Genomic DNA, 15850 nt, shown 5'->3' with positions numbered 1-15850 from the left:
GAACATCATATTCCACGGTATTCTGAAACAAATTAACACAGTATTATATTTTATGTTGAGATGTTGATCTGTATATGACTTAGTATTCAGTTCCATATGTCTAGTCCTTCTCAAAGTTCGAAATAAAATAATTTTCTGGTGCTAGAATTTGAAACCAAGATGAATGAAAGTTTGAAAGTTTCAATAAGTGCCCAGAGCTGTTATTTTTACTCAAACATGAATCCTCCCTCCTTGTACAGTTCTCGTCTCTCCACCGTGTCCTAACTCCACTGTCCTTCTTTTAGAGTACGGAGGCGTGGTGTGCATCTTGCAGCCAGGCTGGTTCAAGGGGCTGAGCTGTGGATATGATTTACCACTGCATGGGAGGCTAGGGCATGATTACAGAGTAGTGGCTTCTACACCAGCACTTCAATGAGACTCGTTTGATAGCGTAGCAGTTATGCTAACTCCAGAGTACTCTGGATAGTTTCATGCAAGTTTACTCAAACTGATTTTTGAACTGCGTTGCCCAAAATCTATAGGGACTCTCTGCCTGTTTGGCTTATCTTAGTGGTTGGTTGTCAGCTCAAGCTTCCATGTAACTCTGTACGGATCTGGGCAGCACTACCTGCCCCTACAGGTTTCATGGCTAAGAAATGTCTCCCACACACATGCAGATCTAACAACACAAGAACAGCTGCATCAGCTCAAAACAATGATCCATATAGCTCCTTATCTTCCTTCCATCCATGAAAAGCAATGGATGCTCAGAGCAGGCCTGAGACCAGAGCCAGCAAGTAACAATGCCGCTCTGCAATATTCTCCTAAGTTTTTGGTTCCTTCTTTTTATAAAACAGTTTATTCCTGAATATATAAAGGTATTCTTTGTGCGAGCAGTTTTTCTTTCCTATCCTTCTGTCCTGTCCCAAAATATCCAACCTTTTCAGTCAACAGCTGGAATGTAATGTAATTTTATACTACAAAAGATCACCATTTTCTGTTTATTGCAGGGAAGGAGATATTGGAAGGAGAGACTGGTGGAGAGGGACACATACTGGTGGAGAGGGAACATCTGTATTGTTCATTTCCCACTAAAGCTCAGAAGACCTTTAACAAACACTTTCAAAGATGGATATACAAGTGCTAAGTGATACTATTAGATCTCATTGTCTTCCTTCCTTATATCCCCACCCCTTCTCTTTCTAGTTAATGTTTACCCCAAAACAGGTCCCAATTCTGATGTGAGGATGACTCCTCCACCTGCATGCAGACCTGTATTAGTGGTCTCATACAGGATCAGGTGACTGAAGCTCTCTTGGAACAAAGCAGTCTAGCTTTTGTGTTCCACGCACAATTTACAGCCTGTTTTTAAACTTTATAATTTATGTACTGTTTCTATCATTTGCAGAGCACGAAAGCTCCTCCTTACTGAACCTTAAAGAGAAAACAATCCTTTTGCCAAGAGCATACACTGTAAATATCTGAGCATGAAAAATGCATTTCTGCCCAGACACTTCCTAGTGACTACATGAAACATCCATGTGGGTATCTAGGTTTGTAATACTTCTCAGTAACTCCTTCTGTCATGAGGATCATCATTATTGAGGAAAACCAGAACAAGTTCTTTTCACTTTTGAATGCCTACTTACCACTGCCTTCGATAGTTCTTCCATTTCGAGGCTGAAAAAAAAAGTAATTAGATGGTTGTGCAGAAGTATTAGATGCCAGATTTATAAGCACACCAAAATAAATCTCCCATCATGCAGACAGAGTACATAAGACTGAGAATGTTTCATTTAAAGGGACAGCCTGTCAAATACCAGGTGATCCATGCAGGGTGGGTTTTGCCTTTGAAACAGAAATATTCATTCAGCCTCTGTCCAGAGAGCTAAACAGTCTGGCTTTATTCTTGTTAAGGGTCTTGGTCCCAATTCATTGGGGTACTATATGTAGATGCCTAAGAAAGAGCATATAAATACAAGCACTGAAAATACCCGGCCAAACATACCTGAAGTGAGCTAAAATGTAAGTGACAGCTGAACTGGGATTCTGGTTACCTGCTACTTTAGAACATTTTTTTTTTTTTTTGTTAATGTGTTGGAGATGTTCCTAAAAACTAGTTTGATGTTAATCAGAGTGTCTCTAAAACAGCATATTCTGCATTAGACCGTGCCATAGTTCAGCAAGTCAATGGGTGAAAAACATGAGAAATTACATCCATAGTTTTTCTTTGGCTTTTCATCCTGTTATGCAGTGTGCCTCACTTACTGGCCAGACCTTTCAGACCAAGTAGACATTCAGCTCACACACACTTTATCTAACACATTTAGCATCAGCACACCTTGGCAGCCTCAAAGATAAAACCCATATGCTACTTCTGTCTTTGCAAACATTTTATCTAGAGCCAGATATTTAGAGTCACCTCTTCAAATACAGAAGTATTTAATCTATTACTACATGTCATTGTCTCGTCATCTCTTAGTTGAACCAGAGCTTTTTAAACAAACTTCCCTAAGCTTTCAAGCAAAGGTTATTTGGCCTTTAGTCAAAAGAAGTGCAGCAAGAACTTGTGAAGGCAAACAGCTGCTCATTTATAGGTATCTAACACTGGTTCAGAATCTATAAGTAGTAAGAGATTCAGATACCCTGAAAAGGAAAAAAGGGCGTCCCAGAGTCCCATGACTATCCTGTAAAATAAAAACACAAACAATAACAAAATAGTTTAAACTCAGTTCCATAGATCTGTTGACAGGTTTTGGTGTCATTCCATCAGAATGGCAATTAATTCACACTGTTGAAAAAGGCCCTGCTAACAAGATGCTGATAGTCCCCAATACCCATTCATCTGGAACGCAGATTAAAAATACCCCAAAGGGCATTGTCAAGAACTATCCATTCTGTCTAGTGTAAATATACTAAATTACCATAATTAAAGATTCACAGGCTTCAGAAAATGTATAAAAAAAAGCTTTACACACAGCTGATTGCTTTGCAGAAGCAGGGTCAGCACAACTGGCTTTCCAACCACTGGAAAAAAACCAAGCTGACTTAAAAAAAAGGCAGCAAAAAAAGCAGGGGAAGGGCCATACTTCCCTGTCCAGGGCTACTCACTTGTTTCCACATTTACATACCTTCTTTGTAAACTTGGCAGCAGCAATCTGTGATTCCTGCAAGTGGACAATGTAAGTTAATCAAGATGCTGTCACTTCTTTGGTTTGTTACAGTAATCCTCCATCACTGATGAGGTTGCTGCACTCTTGTGTGAGAAGAGGGATAATCTTTTATCTGTCTGTGATAAGCGTAAGAACAGCAGCAAATGGATCTTTTTAATGACTGACTGTAAACCTTGCCTTAACCAATGTTAACCCATTCAACATGCCCCCTTCACTGTGCAGCAAAGCACAGCCATGCTCTGGGGGCTGAAGCAGAGCTCCACCTGGAGCAAACGTGGCAGCTCCATTCCTCAGGCTTGAATTGTACCGACAGCTCTTACTTTAAAATGTGGTAGCTCTTTGCCTTTCGGACTGACCTTTGTTTTAACCCAGGCATGATTGCTGGTTTTAAGCCTTCCCCTGCACCCTTTATGCTTCACGAAAATTGCTCATTTTTCTACTCAGCCTTACATCAAGGAACAGAAGCTCTCACCATGACTTCACAGAAGCCAGCTAAGCTCGGTGTCTAACAAAGCCCTGAACCTGCAGCCTGGTACACTGGCCAGCTTTGGGAGCCCTCCTGCCCATGGCACAGTTTCCAGGCTGCACGGTCCCAGCTGTCCAGGAATGGGATAGCTCTGTGTGCCACAGCCACGGTTATATCCATGAACAGTTTGAGTTACCTGGGACAGCCTTGAAAAAACAAGCACATATAATGAGCAAGGACATGAAGACAGGGAATGATAACACAGGAAAAGCATGTAGATGGGAAACTGGTGAGGAAGAATTTAAGGCTACAAAATATACGAGCAAGGAGAAGGAAATCATGATTCAGGGTATGAGATGATGATACCTTGGTTCAAGCCTCAAGACTATGATTTACAGGACTATGAAATATTATGGAAGAAAAAAGTGCTTGCTCCATCAAGGTGCTTTAAAAGATGCAGAGGAGAAGACTATAGCAAATAGATAGTGTGAATGCTAGCTTTGCTCAGAGATGACTATTACATACCAAAGACAGAGACTGACTCATGACTTAACCTGCAGCTTCAAATATCCTAGCTAATTTATAACAGGTGAGGGTTTACTATGTGGAAGAAACATGGTAAAAACTGAGCTTGTAAACAGTGTGTCAGCTTGACTTTAGGATGGAAATTTCAAACTTGTGGAGGTGACTGCAATACAGCTGGGTTTAGGTAGCTCTTCCTGATTCTTCTGAAAGTTCCATCTGCAAGATTTACCCAAAGACTAGACATCGAAGTTAAATAGTCTATTAGTTCTCCCAAAAGATTTTAAGTTCCCCAGATGGAATTCAAGTCCCATTAATGCCCAAATTGCCATTGACTTTGCCTTTCAGAGTGCTGAGGTCCCATTCCCTCTCTTGAAACACCATCTACCTTCTCCATGTAGTCTGCAACACTGAATCAATTTTTCTTTTTAAAAAAAAATCCATGCAAATGTAAAATCATGTAAAAAGCTGAAGTCCAGTTAAAATCAGTAAGATTTCATAACCGTTTGATTGGGTGTACTACAGACTCATGTTTGCAGTACTTTCTCAAGATTCTGAATGGGCTGAGAAAGTACAACTTCATGTAATAAGAATTTTACTCAGCAGGGTAAAACTTGGCTACTTTTGCCTAGTTCTTTTCCCATACCTCACATTTATATTTGATCTGCCACTTAATCAGACCACACCTAGAAGCCATATTGCATGTATGTAGCTGATATGTCATATGTCTTGAAAGGATACTGTACAAGATTCAGGTCCCAATCTCGATGATGCACAAGAAAGTGATTTTTTTTTTTTTTCCAAAATTAGCAACTGAAATAGTAACCAGGAATAAGGCTCCATTCAAAGTTACCGGATGATTCTGGATGTCCCTTCATTAGCTAACCTGCAGAAGCATAGGAGTCAATATAGAACTCAAAAACCCTTATTAGCTATTTAAAACCGAAATGATAGAATTTTATACCATCAACTACAGTATTGCAGAGTTTTATGGCTGCTTTAGGAAAGCATGCTTGGAATTACAAGCTAAAGGCACCAGCAGGAAGACATACTGAAATTCATGTCAAAATACTTTCTATTATTGTCTTGAAAGCTCTGCTCGTGATTTGAAACAGGGGACTCAAACTCAAGTAAACTGGCCTTTTAAACATACCCACAGCCACAGAGTTAATTTTATGGGAAAGGCTCTTAATAAACTGGTAATAATAAAGAATTAATATAAAGCAAAACTACTCAGAGATAGATTCCAATATGACTGCACCAATGAGGAAGAGCTATAATCACTGACTCTTCAACTTAATTTTTTGGATCAGTCAGAAACACAAGAAAAGCTCAAATAAAGTATTAAAATCAGTAAAGTAACTCATACACCTCCATGTTCAGCATGACCTTAAGTATGCTGTTATATATGTATCTATTTTTTTTAGTATATTCCACCCTGCTTTATTCAAAAGTGAGGGTTAAAATACTGATCCTGGGTGTAAGTAGATGTTTTGATTCTTGAGCTCTGAATCGGTGAAAAACAGCAATTTCACAGATATAGTTTAATAGAGTTAAGAATTACAGGCAAACTAATAATGAGAAGACAGAAGACAGTCTTTTATATACTCTCCTACATCTCATAAACCATGAGAATATTAGATTATACATTACTGTTTGGAAAGAAATGTCAGAAAGTTGTTTTTGGAGGGGTTGCTTTGAAATAAATGAAGCAGTTACACCTTACCTCATTTGTATGCATGCTGTTGAATATGGAATAACAGAGATCCAAAACTGTGCTGGAGATCTGTAAAGCCAAACAGTACCTTAATACATTTACTGAGGGGTTGTGGTGTACCCTGTTGGATATAGAACAGGCCTGATTCTGATCCCAGCACAATTTAAAATGAACACAATTACACTAAAACCACTCAACAGCAAGGTAAGACTTACTGACGCTATTACAAGCTAAAAACTACTATTTTGTAGGAGGAGAATACACACAATACTGCTAACGTCACAGTCCTGTGCTATAAAGAGATCTAAATTTTATATATATATTATATTTAAAATACATCTTCCTATGCTAAGCGTTCTAGAAATACTTAGGGTTTCGGCATCTACACTCATTTTAATCTACAAGCATTTCAGTTAATCAATACTATAAACCTTTAACCATATACTGAAATGCACTGTCCCACTCTCACTGCCACAGGACAGGGATTTGCCGATGCATGCAATTACATTAGATGAGAAATAACTACGGCTCCAAAGGAAGTAAAGTCTAAGACACATGAACAACTGGCTCTGGGAGCCATTTCCCACAAGTTTTGGTTTACAAAACAAAGATTTCAGAAAGAAAAAAGTCTGCACAAAATATTCAAAATTTCCAGATAATTCCTGATCCTGCCAAGATTTTTCTCTCCCCTTAGAAAAAGGGAATGACCCTTGGGCTCACTATCTAATGCAGTGGGGCTGATCTTTCAAAACTACTGTTTTTTAACTTGTTTGCAAGGTCTGGGCCAGAGACACCACAGCCGAAACAACCTGTGAAAACTTCCCCTCGCTCCCCTCTCCTCTAAGCACCCCGAAGCAAACCCATCCAACCCACCATCAGTGAGCTGGGACCAGGCGGGACCCTGCCGGTATCTCCTACAGCACTGACCAGCAGCTCTTGCTGCCACGCTGCCTACCACCGCGAGGGGATGAAAAGCACTTTTTTTTTTTTTCCTTCCACCTTTTCCTTTCTCTGGGTCTGAGTTAGCTCTGCAGGGAGGAGAGCACAGCCACGAGCACACTCGCTCTGTGGCGGAGGCTCTGCCGCCTGCAGACACGGACGCCCAGGGTTGCCCTGGGCAATTAGTATGTCTGGAAGAGAAAGTCCCAGCAGATCAAACACGTTACCAAAGTCAGTTTACCTGGGGCTGATTAGACAGTTCCATCCACTGACTGAAGCACAGCGCCAGTTGCTTTAAAAAGTAAGGGCGAGACACTGGCAGTGAGTCTGTCACACGTGGGGACCCGCCTCAGCTCCTGCCGGCCCGGGTACCCCACCCCGCACATCGCACCCCTGCCCACACCTGTCCCACCTCCCTCCCCCGGCTGCAAAGGGCTCCAGCCCCCCACGCTCCCCACCACCCCCAGCGGTCCCACGCCGCATTTCCAGTCCGATGCCACTGTCTCACCGCACCCCCCGTCACCGGCGGGTCACCCCCGCCCCGGGCAGCCCGGGCTGGCGCGCCCCCGTCCTACCCCTCCACCGCGCGTCGCTTTCAGACGGGCTGTCGGGGAAGGCAGGGGGACACACAGGGACGTACCTGGCTTTTGGGCAGGTCCGCGCCGTCCCCGTAGCGCGAGAAGGGCTGGGGGAACCCTGCGGGGACACGGGATGGGGTCACGGCTGTGAGGGGACGCCGCGGAGCCCGGCCCCGACGGCGCCGCTCAAGGGGGGGGACGGTTCTTCCCAAGGCTTGGGCTGGGGCGGGAGGGGCAGGGGGGCTCCGGTGTGCGCGTGTCCCCGCTGTCCCCGCCGGGGGCGGGACGTACCTGAGCCCCGCGGCAGGGCGCAGAGGCAGCAGGCGGCCAGCAGCCAGGGCAGGGCGGGCGGCAACGGGGGCATGGCGGGGCGGCGGGCGCGCGGCGGGCGGGACGGCCGCCTTTATGGGGCCGCGCCGAGCCCGGGCCGCGCCCCGCCAGTGGGCACCGGGCGGCCCCGCCCCCGCGACCCCCGCCCGCGGGCTGCCGGCGTCCTGCGCCGGGCGGCCCCGCCCCTTGGGAACCGCCGGCGACGCGGGTTTTCTGGAGGAGGCGACAGGGAGGGAGGCGGGAAGGGGAGGTGAGGCTGGGCGGGGGGAAGCGGCGGGGCTGCTGGCGTCCCCCTTTCGCACGTCCTGCCGGGGCTCGCCGGGGCCGCCGCGGCGCGGGGGCGGCACAGCTTGCCTTCGGAACGGGACGCGTGAGAACTTCCCGTGCCGAACGAGCCCCGGCCCATCTTACCGTGTTTCCCTTCACGGGAAATGAGGAAAGCCACCCACCTCCTCCTTCGCGCCCTAGGCGGTGTGGGCCAGACGCGGATCTGCCCTAACGAAGGGGGATTCTCTGTTCTAGCTGATTCCACCGCTGCATGGGGAAATGCTTCCTGGTTTCCCCAGAGCTAGTTCTACGGGCAACGCTTTCTAATCAGGTCTGAGACTGAGAAAGGCAGAGTCCTCACCAACCTCTTTTTTATAGATTCTGGGCCTGCTGGAGCCAATACTTATCCAGGTATCCAACTCCTGACATATGCAGTAGAGATGTTCGGGAGGCGATGGCGCCATGTGAGGTACAAGGCATAAAAAGCTGCAGAAGGTACTGCTGGCACAGCAGCCCACCTCAGCTCGTAACGTCCCTCCGCCGCCGCGCTTTGCACGGATAAGGGGTTCCTGGTGCGAGCATCTCAGCATCTCAGAGCAGTCAGAGAGGAGGGGCACCTGCTTTCTTACGGCGAGGAAAAGGAGAGCCAGACTTCACGTGACTTCGCCAGCTCCACAGCTGTGTGTCCTGAGTACGTAAAGAGGTGCAGGAGCAGCTGAGTGACCCCAGCACCATTAGTTCACCCTTTGTTCCTTCCCCTGGGAGAGGCGTCCGTCTTCGCCTCATCGCAGCCCCTTGGGTGCAATAATCTGAGCGGGGAGCTGTCAGGAGAGGTCAGGCATTGCTATAGCAGGCACTCAGCTCTTCGCTTCTTACTGATCTGAACTGGAGATTGGAGTTTCAAGACAGGATAGTATTTGAAGAGATTATTCCTTCTGACTGCATAATTTTTACCCTTTATGGGAGCTATGGAAGATTGCAGGGAGTTTTGTGATGATGACTTCTCACAGCAAACCCTCCCAGGCATTCAGGAATGAGGAGATGGAGGGTTCCAGGAAGCCTGTACCCCTTTTCTGCAGCAACCCTGCTTTTTGTCCAAGCCCATGCAATCCCAGTGTGAAAGTACTTGTTATATTTTCTCAGAAAAGGAGGATGGCATTTTATTTCTGATAGCAGCAAGAAGCAGGTTCCTGTTCAGTGTAATTTCATTTAAGCCAGAGTGGTCACAGAAATGTGAAAGCAGAGCTACGCTAGTGTGAGCTGAGCCCATCAGGGTTAGACAGCAAAATGACGGAAGGTAAAGATACTCCAAAGGACTGCACCGTTTTGTATTAATGATCTTCTTTCTGTCTTTTGGCACTTCAACCAAACTGAAAATTATTGTTCACCAATAGTGTTTCTGTTACCATGCTTATCGCAGATTTTGCACCCAAATCACTCCCATGCTGCAGGAACGTGGGATCCTAGAGAGCCATTGTAGATTCAGTGTTTGTTACTATCTTTTTGAATGCTAGAATATTAGATACTAATACTTTTAAATCTTAATGATTTGCTACATTTTCGAGTAGAGCGTGGTTCTCTGGCTTTCCCTGTCTGGTGAGAAAGGCTCAGTCTGCTGCTTTCTTTCTCAGGCTACTCATTACCTGCCTAAATTCCCACTTCTGTCCCACACAGCCTGTTGAATAACAGCCCCTTTCAAAGTATTTAAATATATCTGGGTTTAGGAGTGGGAATTTTTTTGCAATAGAGAAAGGGGTATGCAATCATGTTGGGTGGGTAAAATCTACCACTCCCTGACATAAAATACTGGATGCTACTTGAACTTATCCTTCCTCCTTCTCATGCGTGATAAAGGATCTGCTGCTATATTTCACCCTTTCCCAGTGAGTACCCTAAATGTATCCTGTGCTTTCCTTCAGCGAATTTTGCCTGTGTTTGTCCCATGAAGCCTGTGGAGTTATTAATTTGCTTCAAGTGAGATTTATCCTTAAAGACAAAACAAAAAATTAAGTCATACAAGCTTCATTAAAAAACATCAATACAACACATTACCAAACTGAAAATACTATTTTTGTCAGTGACTGTGCCGTATGAGGGAAGAATGGGGAAAAGTATTTAAAAATAAAATTTCAAACAGATGAGTGTGTCATATGAATGCATTCACCTTCCTTAAATCAGAACTTTCTTTGCTGCTATACATTTCATTTCATAGGTGTTCGCTAAGGTGCAGCTCCGATATATCAGCACCAAGCCACATTAATAAGCCATACTTTTACTGCACAAATGAAATTCCTGCTTTAAAGTCCTGGCCTTCCTGCATGCAGAGAGAGAAATAGGTTAAGAGTTTCAGTGCCCACAGTGAATCACAAACAAGTTAAAAATGAAGCTTTAGTGGGGAGTCAATGAGAAACCAGAGGATTTTTTATGGTGAGTCAGGAGGCTTGGCATATATTTAGCAATACCGCTGTCACGGTACTCGTAAAATAAAACATCCTGTAATTGATAAATAAAGAATAAGAAGGAAAATTGGCTTCAGTGGGCATAAGGGTGAAGGGCTGGCTTCCCTTTTGTAAATGATCTCTGCAATGAAATCAGCAGGTTATCGCAGACAAGGAGGACTGAGTTGGCCAAACATCGCCATTGTGCAGTTCCTGAGCACATCCCAACTGGTTCGCTTCTGCTTGCACATGCTTCTCACCCTCTGCATCTTGGCAATTCTTGCTATAAAGCCTTATCCTGCTCTGAGCGCTTTCTATACCTAACCCATGACCCATTTGGAAAGATGAGGAAAACTGCAGAAATTGGAGGGTATTTATTAGGCAAACCTGCCATAAAGCCTGCAGATATCTCCCACTACTTTTCTTCTATTAGATATGACAGTGCCTATTTATACTGAATACAAGGCTGTATTTAATGTGGGTTTAGTTAACATTAATTTACCTTCCCAGCACAGACAAGGGGTCCAAAGAGTGAGAGATCGTCTCGTTTTTGTTTTTACATGGGCAAAGCTTCACCCAGCACGCAGGGCTGTGGGGCCAAACTTTGCTTTACGAGCACACATCACATTTTATAAAACTGGCATCTAGTATAGGTGTTGATTTGGTTGTCAGAATGTCAAGTAAGTACAGAATAGTTAATTTTTTTGCTTTTGTTTATAGTTGGATTGCTAAACTTTACAGCTATAAAGCCATGGTCTTAAAGTTGAGTCGGCCAGCAAGTAAATATTTCAAGGGCACTAGTAAAAGCATGCCCCATAGGGTAGCAGTTCAAAGACAAGAAGCTAACCAAAAGCATCAAAATGGAGGATGGGTGTTAATGGGGAAGTTAGAGAACTAGACCAGGAGTCTGACCATTTGCATTCTTTTGGATAATTTCTTGGATAAAGATGATTTTATGTCTGCTACTTTCAGCCAGAGATGTGGAAATTCCTCTGAAATGAAGCAATTTGCACCTACTAGGTTGTGCTGTATAGAAACAGCACTGTGGCAGTGGGCTATACTGGACTAAAGTGGGCTGAAAGTTCATTATAATTAGCACACTTTGTGGCATTTGGAAAGATCTTCAATCTGTAAGTCCACTTGGCTTGATTTTATTTGGTGTTTCTCCAGTCAGACAGGGAAGCGGTATGCTGTTCTGCTTAGGCAACTGGTGGGATAACTCAATCAGTATCTGTGGTTGAGCTTTCATCAAGGATTTGTCCAGAATGATTTGTTCCTGGCTTCTTAGCTTGTGCCCCTACCAGAAATTTCCAGGGGGTCTCCCAGTCAAATACTGGAGTGGCTGACACATACTTAGCATCACCAGCTGAACAGATCTGATTTTAGTAGCTTAATTATAATGCCAGAACTCATTCATCCATGCTTCCTAAATCTGAATGATTTAATTCATAGCTTTAATTTTCTTTGAGTATAGTTATATGTAAATCATAATTTTGTGTTTATTGAGGGATAACCACAGTCTGTGGTAATGGAAACCTTACACTGATTACTAGAGTAAAGCATATAGGCTAACATGTGTACCATGTCTCAGATTCCTGGCAAATACCTAAATCCTAAATCCATTAGTACATGTGAAGAGAATATGTTAAAATAAATGTTTGTCTCACCAAGAGCTGGGTACAAGGACAACGGATCCCAGACCATTTTTACTATCTGACCAAGTTTCCTCAAACACCACTCACCCTAAACCCACCAGCCAGAGAGAAGAAACCACCAGACTACATTAATCCATGTCAGTAGCATATGACCCACCAACCCTGTGTTTGTGATACTGCTTATTATCTGGCTGACTTTGAGACCACACACAAAACCCAACACATCTAGGAAGCTGAGTGTGTAAATAACTGGCAGCTCAGGCCTCTGGTCACTCCAAGTTAGGCATTTACTACCGAGTTAGGAGCAAGGAGTTTAAAGGTTTGCTTCCCTTAGACTTATTTAGCAGCACTTACTCCTGTCAGAGATACGAGTTGAGTGCCATCCAAAATGAGTAAGCACTCAATGTCACTTACAATTATTGCTAAAGATATCTGTATTTTTCCTGTTAAGTAATTTGACTCATTTAATATGAAAGCAATTTAATTTTCTCACTCTGTTTCAGTTCAAATGTATTTATACAGAGTTTTACTAGCATTGCAAATTAACTGATTGCTTCCCTGACATGTTACATTTTGTTTGTATGAACTTTTGTATGTTCTCACTCCTGACAGCTGTAAGACTTGGGCTAACTTCTATTCTGCCCCTTGGCCAAAGTGGTTATGCCTGGACATGCATTGCCTGAGTATTTGCTTATCTGATTAGGTTATATCACTCTTCAAAAGCTTTACTGTAGCAAAAAGCAAAACTTTTCAGCTTTTAAAGTATTTTATGAGCCTGAAAATATTGGAACTGTAAGTTTCAGGGAAACAGCCACTCCAGGGTCTAGTGATCAGACGAGATTGACAAACAATAAATTAAGCACTGTTAATAATAAGTCTGCTTATTCTGTTTGGACTAGGGTCCAAAACTGTCTGTCAGTAGTGATGCCTCCCTCACAGCCTCTACTGAGAAGGGCTTCTCACCCTCGGTATCTGTTCCTCTCCACACCTGAGTCCCAGAGGCCCTTCGTGCACAGAGCATGTATGTCCCTTCCCTACAGAGGATCACAAAGATCTGCCTGGTCTACCTGTAAGCAGCTGGCCAGAAGAGCCACTGGCAAACAAAAAAAGGTGGACTTTCTTTGGAGGGGACTCCCCGTTTCACAGTGAATATCTTTTTAAAGCTTTCAATCTCCTCCTCAAATAAATTTGAAGGCAGTCTATTTGCAGAAGCACAGTGGCTTTTGTTATAGGCATAGAATAAGGGCTCTGTGTTACAGAATTTGGCTCCTCCATCAATACCCTGTTTACACGTTATCTTCTTGAGTTTAGTTGTTCCATGTAGGCCAAACCTTGGACTGAGGGAGCTCTCCCTGCACAGGGAAGGACTCCACAAACAAGCCCTTCTGCTCACTTGGTCTCTGCACTGGGAACTGCATGTTGCTGAGCCCCTGCTGAGCTCAACAGGGACCAAAGCTGTGGTTAGACATAAACGTCTAGAAAAAGAGATCCCCTATTATGATGCACTGACCAAACAAGACAAATAAGGGACAACAACATGGTGGCAGGATTACAGACATCTTGTAGCTTCTATCCCTCATCTGCATTTACTTTCTCTTTGTAAGTATTTCTTGCCAGCAAAATGTTGTGTGTGGGACTGCTTTTGCGGACCACCCTTGATAAAAAGGAACTTGAATGTCAACAAGTGGAGCACCAGAAACTGTCTGAGAGAACATTTGCCCCAACTGGTGCTGCTAAAGAGGAAGACGAACATCAGCAAGATTTAACAGTAAACAGGGAATTGTAGTCTTTTGAAAAGAGGGAGTGAGCTTGAAAGAAGTACAGAAGATGCACCAAAATTTGTAACAGAGGGTAGTGCCCTGGTGATGGGAACAGAGCAGGGTTTGGCAGTGCCAGGGGTGGTCCCACAACACCACAGCCTTTGCCCGGCACCAAGGCTGCAGCATCCACATGGAACGGGGGACACAGCCAGCACTCAGTGGGGGGGTGAGCCAGTGGGTGCAGTGCAGAGGGACCCTGCATCTGTGGCCCAACAGGGCTTCCTCAGTAGCATGGGGGTTCAGGGGGTTGTCAGGAGCAGTGGAGGCTTGCACACAGCCAGAGCAGACACATCCCCCAAAGCAGAAGTGGGCAGGGAGGGGAGCCCCACACCCAGGGGAAGGGGATGGGCATTTGCCACTCCCTGTGCAGGATTTGAACTTTCGGGGATTAGAAAAGCGTTCAAAAATTTGTAGGAGTTCAGTAACAGTTTATGAGTGTCTAGTGTTGTAGTTTATTCACCAATAGCTGATTAATTATATGCTGTTAATAAACCCCTTCAATCTTGGTTTGTTTTAAACTATGAACAGTTTTCCCCTGGACATCCTGTATGCACCTGAGCGTCCCCCAATGCTAGCAACATTGTGCATGAAATAAGGTGAGCTTTTGTAGTAACACATCTTAAGAATGCATCTTGTCCGTCTTAAATGGCATGCTGCACTTCCTCTTGGCTCTGAAGTCTCCAAAGTAAAGAGGGAATTACTCCAAAGCCAAAAAAGAAGGGGGGAAATTTGAGAGCGAATAAGCATGACTTGAGGGAAATAATGACAGAGTGGAGAGCTAGGTTTCTTACAGTGACTACCCACAGGGAAAACTAAGTTCTAACTCAGCGAAGGAGTACTCTGGTCCTCATATTCTGTCAAACACAGTACCTGCCTGTCTCAGCCCTACTACCAGAAACAAGCAGAGGATGGAGCCTCTCTAGCATTCCTGTCTGCATGTAAGGGGAGAAGCCAGACTTTCCTCCACAGTATAATTTGCTGTAAGACACCACACTTAAAAACAAGCAGAGTACTTCTGGTTTTCACCTGGAAAGACTTAATTGCTACAGAAGGAGGAAAAGCCAAAACTCAGAAAGAAAACAGGTGGCCACATCAATGGTTACCTCAGCCACCTTCTCCCAAGTACATCTTAGGGATGAGGTTTTAGCAAAGATGATACGTTGAGACTGCATCTTATCACTTCTTCGTATAAAAAGATATAGTGTAATAAGTGGTTAATCCTGTTTGGTTTACCATGCTAACCTCAGAGATTTGAGATGGCTAGAGGTATGTGATTCTCACGAAGTCATATGAAACTGGAGATCGCATTGTTCTTGTTTAGTTGAATAGTCCTGAGACAGGAGAATTAATTGTATGCAAGTTAGATTTTCTTTCTGTTGAAAAAGTTATCATATTCCTGGCCAGCAATACAGTGTCTAAGAAGACAGTGTTTAATAGAAGAGTGAGGAGGGATGTAACATTAAAAACCAATCCATCTGTGATGAAATACAGTAAGATATATGAGTATAACATTAAAGAAGCCAGGCAGGATACACCATTAAAGACTATATTAATGCTTCATGATGCATAATAAAATTTAAAAAAACAAATTCTAGAGAGTGTATTGCATATATTTCCAAAATCCAAGCTATCATTAAATTTAAAAATTTACATGTTCACTTTACAGTGTAGCCTGACAGGTTCTAGTCATTTGCTGAGCTTTTGGCCTATAATAATGCTGCTGCTCTGGTCCATGATATTCCCTGCAACTCTGAAAGGCAGTGCTAAAGGAACTGTGGTATCAAAACTACCATTCACAAACATTTTTTTAAAGCAGCTTTATTTTCACCATGGAATCAATAATGTGCTTCACTTATCCAGTTGTAAAATCCTAGTGAAGAAAGGAGATTTTTCCTTTGGGGAGAAAGAGTTGGATAAGATGAAACCTGTGTGCAGTGGCTTAAGGTTAACTTCATACTGACTATGG

The 15850-nt window shown here is 43.8% G+C and overlaps 1 protein-coding gene across 1 annotated transcript; it reads right to left on the bottom strand.

Moving 5' to 3' along the window:
- Nucleotides 1–778: 778 nt before the first annotated feature.
- NMS (neuromedin S) lies at nucleotides 779–7760 on the bottom strand. Its single transcript, XM_055801106.1, has 5 exons — nucleotides 7666–7760; nucleotides 7437–7492; nucleotides 7038–7088; nucleotides 5867–5926; nucleotides 779–3146 (listed from the first exon to the last, which is right to left on the bottom strand). The coding sequence occupies exons 1-5, from the start codon at nucleotides 7736–7738 to the stop codon at nucleotides 3087–3089; spliced, it is 300 nt and encodes a 99-aa protein (XP_055657081.1). The 5' UTR covers nucleotides 7739–7760; the 3' UTR covers nucleotides 779–3086.
- Between the last annotated feature and the right edge of the window lie 8090 nt (nucleotides 7761–15850).

The sequence above is a fragment of the Falco peregrinus genome, chromosome 4 (genome assembly GCF_023634155.1).
Source record: "Falco peregrinus isolate bFalPer1 chromosome 4, bFalPer1.pri, whole genome shotgun sequence".
Taxonomy (NCBI): domain Eukaryota; kingdom Metazoa; phylum Chordata; class Aves; order Falconiformes; family Falconidae; genus Falco; species Falco peregrinus.
This window is presented reverse-complemented; position numbering and strand designations above follow the sequence as displayed.

Bases quoted from the DNA above. Each gene is read 5' to 3' on its own strand.
- NMS (XM_055801106.1), bottom strand. From the start codon at position 7,738: ATGCCCCCGTTGCCGCCCGCCCTGCCCTGGCTGCTGGCCGCCTGCTGC. The intron at 7,493-7,665 runs GTACGTCCCGCC...GTGTCCCCGCAG, and splicing joins CGCCCTGCCGCGGGGCTCAG to GGTTCCCCCAGCCCTTCTCG. The intron at 5,927-7,037 runs GTAAACTGACTT...TTGGCTTTACAG, and splicing joins AACTGTCTAATCAGCCCCAG to ATCTCCAGCACAGTTTTGGA.